Source organism: Lactuca serriola, chromosome 3 (genome assembly GCF_051521515.1).
Source record: "Lactuca serriola cultivar US96UC23 chromosome 3, Lser_US96UC23_V15, whole genome shotgun sequence".
Classification (NCBI taxonomy): Eukaryota; Viridiplantae; Streptophyta; class Magnoliopsida; order Asterales; family Asteraceae; genus Lactuca; species Lactuca serriola.
Window position 1 is genome coordinate 280301555 of NC_136410.1, and position 8571 is coordinate 280310125.

The following is an 8571-nucleotide window of genomic DNA, read 5'->3' on the forward strand; positions in this document are numbered from 1 at the left end:
TAGTTCCGGACTTCGGTCCGATGCAGTTTCCGGGCTTCGGTCCGATGCAGTGGGTGGGGGCCCAATAGTTGTTTATATGTTTGTATGGTATGTGGTAGTTTGGGGGAGCTCACTAAGCTTTGTTCTTGCAGTTTCAGTTTTAGTTTCAGGTACTTTCGCTAGTAAAGGGAAGAGCTCGGGATGATGGCATCGCACACACCACAGCTTCAGCTTTATTCCTGGGAGTTTTGTTCAGATACTTAGACATGATTTGATACAGTTTTGATATGACATTTTTATTATGTCTTATGGGATACCCGACGCATGGTTTTTTATTATAAGACAGTCAGTGTTATGACTTTTGTTATATGTAAAAACAAAAAATTTTGGGTCATGTTTTTGGGATGTTTCATTATGTGATTGTGATACACTACATTTTTTCTATGTGATTCATGCTGTGTATGTTCCAGAGTTTATAGAGTTGGAATCGGAAGGTTCACAGAGTTAGAACTGAAAGGTTCACAGAGTTAGGACCATTTGGTCTACAGAGTTATAGCCTCAAATGGCTAATATGTGTTATATGTGGTATTTGGGAAACTCACTAAGCTGCGTGCTTACCGTGTTATGTGTTCTATGTTTCAAGTTTTCCTCTCGGAATTGCGGGACGACACCGGCTTGATTGTACACACAAAAGAAAGAGTTATGAGGATCCTGGATTATTAATGGAGTTGTGCTTTGTAATTGAATAAAAGAGATTTTTATACGAGATGTTATGAAGAGTATGCATTTTAAAAATGAAAAATCGTTTTAAATTTTCACGTCGTTACAGTTTGTTTGTGTATTTTTTTTCAAATAAAGGTTATACAACTCAGTATATTTTAAATAACTTTTAAACTTATTAATACAATCTATTTTTAAATTTGTTATTTACAAATGACGATTTTGTCCTTAGACTAAAATTATAAAAAGCAAAATACCATAAAGATCAAATTTGTAGCTTTCTCATATATCTTTTTTTTTGTTTGTTTAAAAACATATTATATGTTATCATTACTCAAATTATCTTACTATTTCTTGCATACCTTCTAAATCATACATACTTCTTTTACTGCAATATATATAAATAAGAAACTGCACCAAAAAAAACAAGGGTGCAAGAAGAAAAGAAAACATTAAGAAACAAAACCAAAACCGCTCAATAAACTAGAAACACTACATAGCAAAAAAAAAAAAAAAAAAGAGTTGTTGCCAGCAAAACAACAATAGGTAAACAAAATTCAAATGCAACAAAAAACTTCTACGTTGAATAAGGAATCACAAATGCGACAATATACTTCTAAAGGACCACCAAAATAGCAATGAACTTAAACAGTAGCCAACAAGCCAAACTATGAAACCTCCTTCAAACTGATTTGACCATATTGCTCTTATGTAATTCAATTTCCACCCAAGATTTATTATCTCGCAAAAAATATTTAATCCGTTAAATGAGGGGCTCATTATCTCTATTCCTATTTTCCCCAAATGATCTCATAAAGTTAGTATATACCTCCTTCTTGATAAAGGTGATCGTTGATAATCAATATTTATTAAAATATAGTAGGGTGTGTATGGCTACCTCATCACCATGTTAATATCACATAGTTTGATATACTTGAATTAATATAATTTTATAAATCTTTGATTTTTCATTACGGTTTTTAATTATCAATATTATTTTTCTTTTTTACACGTGGTTTCACGGGTTGTACCCTAGTATATTTAAACTTTTAGGAAGTGACAATTAGCTTTTCAAAGAATACAAAACCTTATTGGATGTTCTGTATTATTATACGTACACTAATAAATACATGTGATATACACACAAGTACCAAAAAATATATGTTTCACTTATTTAAATGCATACATACAAATATATATATATATATATATATATATATATATATATATATATATATATATATATATATATATATATATATATATATATTTGTGTTGTGTATATGAGTTACATTTTTAGGACATGTAACATCCATTCAAGGGGTTGCTAGAATAATACAAAAGCTTTATGGGTTGTTATTTATGAGTATATGTATACATTCAAATACATGAAAGCATAGAATTTTTTTTGTATATATTAAATATTATATATTATATATTTAATAGGAAAATATTAATAAAAAGAAAAAAGAAAAGTAAATTGTGATCAGAGAGTTGCAGAACCCTCACATTGCATGGTCACTCTACCCACGTTCCTTTGCTCCCCCACACCCCTCTTCCCAAATACCTTAATCACTATCCCCCAAAAGTACACACTATATCAAGCCCCCTTCTCCCTCTTCCTTTTTACCTAAACCCTACGTACTTACACTTCCAGTTCCAAGGAAGACGACTGTGAAAGCTCTGTTGCTATCGCAGTTGTCATTCCTCCAACTCACTCATACAATTCACACTTCAAAATTTTCTAAAATCAAAAGATTTTTGGTTTAGTTTCGCGTAACTGTTGACTCCCAGGAACACAATCAGATAATTGGAGTTGAAGAAAGTGATCAGTGATGGATATGTATGGAATGTCATCGGCCGGACAAGATTATTTAGGCGTTGACGAGCTCTTTGACTTTTCCGGTGATCGGGATGACGTTTTCTCCTCTTCCGCCGTCAATACCACCGACGTATTCCACAATATCACCGCCTCCGGCAGCCAGTACCAATACGGTTTCAATAATAATAATAATAATACCATTACCAATTACCATCACCAATCCACCGACTTCACCGATCATTTCTGCGTTCCGGTGAGTTTTCGATTTCTCCTTTTCTGTTTGTTTTACAGGAATAATAAAGGATTATATAGATATGGATTTGTGAACGTTTTTGTTTCTTGACTGATAATGTTGTGGATTTGGAATGTTCTAGAGTGATGACGTGGCGGAGCTCGAATGGCTATCGAGATTCGTCGACGATTCGTTCAGCGACTTTCCGACGAATAACATTGCCGGAACTATAAACTTCCGACCGCAGAACGCGTCGTTTCACAGCAGATCAAGGAGTAAGAGAACCAGAGCACCGTCAAATAACAACAGCTGGACAACAACACCACCGGTACCCACCACTCCGGTCTCTGAAACATCGAAAGCTTCTTCATCGTGCGACACGACGTCGGAATCCGGCGTCGTTAGACGCTGTACTCACTGCGCTTCGGAGAAGACGCCACAATGGAGAACCGGTCCGTTAGGTCCGAAGACGTTATGCAACGCCTGCGGTGTGAGGTTCAAATCAGGGCGGTTGGTTCCGGAGTATCGTCCGGCAGCGAGCCCGACGTTTGTGTTAACTCAACACTCAAACTCTCACCGGAAAGTAATGGAGCTCCGTCGGCAAAAGGAGGTGATGGAAGGAGGCCAACACCACCAGCACCACCACTACCAACATCAGCCGCAATTAATGCCTTCGGAACACCAAATCTACGGCGGAGCACACCACCGCCACCGGGAGCAACAACAACTGCATCATGGCAGCAACTACGAGGTCTGCTGACGTTAGTCCGTACCGTAAACGGCCAGGAAACGCTTAATCTATTATAAAAATATGTGCTGGATAAGAAGAAATCTATAAAATTGTAACGAATTTCAGATTTTTATGATCTGATTTCTTTTTGTTCTTGCATTTTAATTTTAAATTAAATAAAATTTAAAAAGTAAAAAAAATCATACGGCCAGTATAGTAACTACTAACTAGTAAATGTTAGAAACTCAAATTTATATACTTTATTATACATAGATTTTTTACAAAATTACATAAATGGTGTTTTTGATCGACACAATTTATCAACTTTAGTCCTTGTAAAATGACTTATTTTCCATTTATACCATAAGTATCATTTATCTAATTTATCTAATTTGTTCCTAGAGACCATTTATGTAACTTTGTCTATTATTTATTATATTTATATTTAATTTATTTATATTTTTATGATTTATAATTTTTTGAGGTTTTGTTCGAAAATATTTTGATGTTTTTTTTTTTTTTTAATTTTTCGCTTGTATTTTTTGATATTTTGTTCGTGTGTGTGTGTGTATATATATATATATATATATATATATATATATATATATATATATATATATATATATTTTATTCGAATACATTTATTAATATTTCTTTTAATTTTTTTACTTGAATAATTTCTTCTATTTTTTTTGACGTTTCTTTCAAATATACTTTTTAATGAATTTTTACATTTTGTTAGTTTACATTTGTTAAAGATTTCATGCTTGTTATAGTCATAATTCGTAACGTAATTCATTTATAATCATATTTTTCGATTTTGTTTGTTCTTCTAGTGTGTGTGTAGGTGTGTGTATGCGCGTATATATATATATATATATATATATATATATATATATATATATATATATATATATATATATATATATATAAGGTTAAATGTGAATACGATTAATATAAATAGGTTAAGTGGAAATATAGGCTAATCGAAGATGTAAAATCCTGTTTCGGATCGTCTGAGATTAGGGTTTGTGGGCTGCAACTCGGGTATGATGAAGTCTCGGGGTTGTGATGAGTTGCTAGAGGCGTAGGGCATCTCGACACCTTTCCTTGAGTATGAGGTTCATTGGAATCGGAGTTATATCGAGGAAGCTATGGAAGTTTGAAGTTTTGGCACGATAAGTCTCTCATTTGAGAAAGGTGGCAGCTGAGTACGTTGTGTCATATATATCAAGCCTTGGACGTTAGAATCAAGTCGTGCATTAGTTATGAGCATTTTGAGTTAAGAGAGTGAGTGGTTTGAGTGTTTGTGACCATATCAGCCATGCAAAGGCTTAAAGTCACTGACTTTATGGAGTAAGTGTACGTCCCCAATCTGCTTGTGTATTAATCAAATCCGTTTGATGGTGCGGAATCCCAATCAAACGGATGATGCCAGATCAAAATAGAAAAGAAGAAGAAGAAGAAGAATTTGATGACTCTTGTATGATTTGATTAGAATAAAGCTCCAAATACAAGAATCATACACACACACACTACTCTTCTCTCTAGTTTCTCTCTTTACAATATGCTCTCCTTCTCTAGGCTTCCTTTTTTTCTCAAGCACTCCTAACACTATATATATATAAGAAAGTTGGCCGTACACGGGTTTATGGCCGTAAACTCGTGTACGGCTGTGCACACAACTGTAAACACAGCTGTTTACGGTCCTAGACATAAAAATACATTTTCCTAGAAAAGCAAAGTATAAACCATAGTTTAAACCCAACAATCTCCCCCTTGGTTTATCGCTTTCTTTTCTAATTGACCCAACAACTCCCCGTAAAAAGTAGCTGGCTTTTCTTGTTAATCTTCATTTGGAGTTTAGCTTCAGCTTTAATCTTCGATATCTTCACGACTTCAAGATGAACATATGAATCTTCAATAAATGACTTCATCTTGAGCACTTGGGCTTTTCTTCAGAATTTAGCTTTGAATGCACATTGAGTGAGGAGGCTTCTTGTACTGTTTCTTGAAAGATAGCGCATTCAGCTTGAGAATCTTCAGAGAGAAAATACCATAGAAAACTAATCTTTTGGATCACTTCAGCAGGTTCAAGATAGCAGCAAATTGATTGAGTAGGCTTCAATGCAACTTGACACATAATCTTCAAGTCAGCTTCACCTTGCTTCTGGGGATGAAGGATTGAATGTTTAAAGAATAATCTTCATTTCTTGCTCCTTCGAATGAGAATTCTTCGATGCTCATAGATGAAGCTTCTGCTCAGAAATTCTCGATACAGTCTCCATGAGTCTCATCTACATCTGAATTCACTTTTCAAGACAAAACAAAACTAAAAGAAAACTTAGCACAAAATATTTTTGGATTTTTCATATTTTTAAAAAAAAAACAGAAACAAAAATATTTTTGGGTTTTTTTTTTTTTAATTTCTGAAAAAAAAATAAAACGAAAATAACACTATTTTTGGATTTTAAATTTTCTGATTTCTGTTTGATTTTTGAATATATTTTTTTAATTCTTCCCCTAAACTTGTGCATAGAGGAAAACTATGAACAAATTTAACAAAAACAAAAATATTTGGGATCAAAGTTGTGAGACAGTCTTAACTTCTTTATTAGTACCTTCACCTTCATGAATAGATTTGGTCAATTGCCGGTATTGTGGTCCATTTAAACACGAAAGATATTGACAACCTTTTCCAAATATACCATTTAGCTGACGACGACCACGGGTATTGTTTTCCACTTAAATTAAGCAGCGAGATCTACATGCAACCTCTAAATGGTTCGATTTTAGTTGCACTAGAATGTGTTCCCCACTTCCCGATATACCTTGGTTATCAAGAACTTCCTAAGGACTCCTTACTTTAGGTGAGTAAATAGTTATTAAGGAGGAAGACAAATTTAGAGATAGATGCATATGTTGTGTCCCATGTCGGATCTTTTTCAATCACACAGAGGGGACAACATATGACTAACAGAGATAAAAGGATTGAGAGGTAGAATGTTGCATATGTTGTGTCCCCTTCCGATCATGCATAGGGGACAACATATGGCTAGCAGATAGAAAGAATTTCATAGATAAGGAGGTGCGTAGAATTAGAGTTATATTTGTTGCAATCCAGGTCGGATATCTTCCAATCACGTAAAGGAAGCAACATATGACTAACAGATACAAGCAAGAAAATAATTTCCTACAGTCCTACTTTATTAGAACCCCCCAATCGCCCTATTAGAACCAGAATTAAGGATATAAGTCCGTACATCAAGGAACGGTTAAGCCACAGTTCTAAATGCGTATTAATTTAATGTATCCCATGGGTTCCCATGTTTATCTCACTGCTCAATCTACCCGAGCGTCGTATGGTTAGTCCAAACGATCATATATAAATCCACACTATCAAATCCATCGTGCCTGTCACACCCCCAAAACCAAGAACGGCGGAAACGTTCCGGGGTAGAGGACGCCATGTGAAGTATCATAACAATGTAAAGTAGTAAACAAGCAACAACATCATCCATTGCATTAAAAGTAAAGTTTTAATACATGTGTGTTCTTTCATAATGTACAACAATAAAATGAATAATCAAAATAAGGTGAGTCTTGTCTGTGCTCCAACTTCTCAAAAACCTGGCCATCGCACCTGTCTAACTGATGACCTGAGAATACAAGTTATTTTGAAAGCGTGTATCAGCTTTAAAGCTGCTGAATTCATAAGTATTTAGGTGTTATTGTCCTGTTTTGGAATGTTGTTAAGAATGTCGTATAAATCTTTAAATAGAACAGTTGATATAAGTATAAAATGTGGTCTTCTACCAAGACCCGAATGTTCTGTAAGTAAAATGGTAGTTTTTCCTTTCCAATGACTAGTACTAAAAGTACTTAGTCTAACTCATCGTTTACGTGAATATATCACAAAATAAAGTAATATATGACGTGATATGATAGTCTTCTACCAAGACCTAAATGTTTTGTAAGTAAAATGATAGTCTTTCCTTTCTAATGACTAGTACTTAAAAGTACTAAGTCTAACTCATCGTTTATGTGAAAGTATCACAAAATAAAGTAAAATAGGAAAATAATATGATAGTCTTCTACCAAGACCTAAATGTTATGTAAGTAAAATGATAGTTTTTCCTTTCTATTGACTAGTACTAAAGTACTTAGTCTAACTCATCGTTTATGTGAAAGTATCACAAAATAAAGTAAACAGGAAAAAAGCATAATCATGTAAGTGTTATCCTTGGGTGACCAGGATTAACACGACGTCGCCGAAGCGAAAGGTATACCCTAATGAACACCCGAAGATTGTCACCTCACCCTCTGTAGCGGCAGCAGGGTGGAGGGAGGGTTAGTCCCGTGGCCGACTCCTAATATCAGCGTTAACCTAATAATCATCCGAAGATTTTCGTCTCATCCTCTGTTGCAACAGTAGGATGGAGGAATGGTTAGTTCCGTAACTGACTCCTAATATCAGTAACAACCTTAGACATCCGTAGATGTTCATCACCCAGTGTTGCTAACAGCTGGGTTCCGGAATGGTTAGTCCCGTCTAGACATCCCATCGAATAGGGATAGGCAGGAAAATTTACACAAAAGGTACGAATAAATCTTCCTAATAACTCTAGGTACAAGTATCCAGGTAAGTGAATACAGGATAATGTATGTAAGTAACAATATTCATGTATGGTATTCATGTAAGCGTATTTCAGATAAATGTAGCTATGTAAACGTACTCATGTATCATGAAATCCTAGGTAATTGTACTTATGTATCATGTAAGGTACTGGTATAGACTCATGAATGAATTGACGCTTGTGTGATTCCTTGTAATAGGAATAATGTTTTGTTTCTTCTAACTATCCCTATGATAATTAACTGGAAAGTAATTGGTTGTTCAAGTAGATTTATGCACCCTCGATACACCAGGGTGTGGGAAACTGAACGAAGGATGGAAACTATAACATCAATACATATATAAGAACAGATGCGTATAAGTGTAGTTTTGCTCAAGAAGGTAAAAATAATGGTTTTTCAAGCTATCTAGGAGTTTTGAACAATAATTAAGAGTGACTTGATGTCATTTTA

The 8571-nt window shown here is 34.5% G+C and overlaps 1 protein-coding gene across 1 annotated transcript; it reads left to right on the top strand.

Annotated features, from left to right (window-relative positions):
- The first annotated feature begins 2332 nt into the window (after nucleotides 1-2332).
- On the top strand, nucleotides 2333-3616 carry LOC145094021 (GATA transcription factor 4-like). The gene is made up of 2 exons (XM_079032278.1): nucleotides 2333-2774; nucleotides 2896-3616. The coding sequence occupies exons 1-2, from the start codon at nucleotides 2535-2537 to the stop codon at nucleotides 3511-3513; spliced, it is 858 nt and encodes a 285-aa protein (XP_078888404.1). The 5' UTR covers nucleotides 2333-2534; the 3' UTR covers nucleotides 3514-3616.
- The last annotated feature ends 4955 nt before the right edge of the window (nucleotides 3617-8571 follow it).

Bases quoted from the DNA above. Each gene is read 5' to 3' on its own strand.
- LOC145094021 (XM_079032278.1), top strand. From the start codon at position 2,535: ATGGATATGTATGGAATGTCATCGGCCGGACAAGATTATTTAGGCGTT. The intron at 2,775-2,895 runs GTGAGTTTTCGA...GGAATGTTCTAG, and splicing joins CCGATCATTTCTGCGTTCCG to AGTGATGACGTGGCGGAGCT.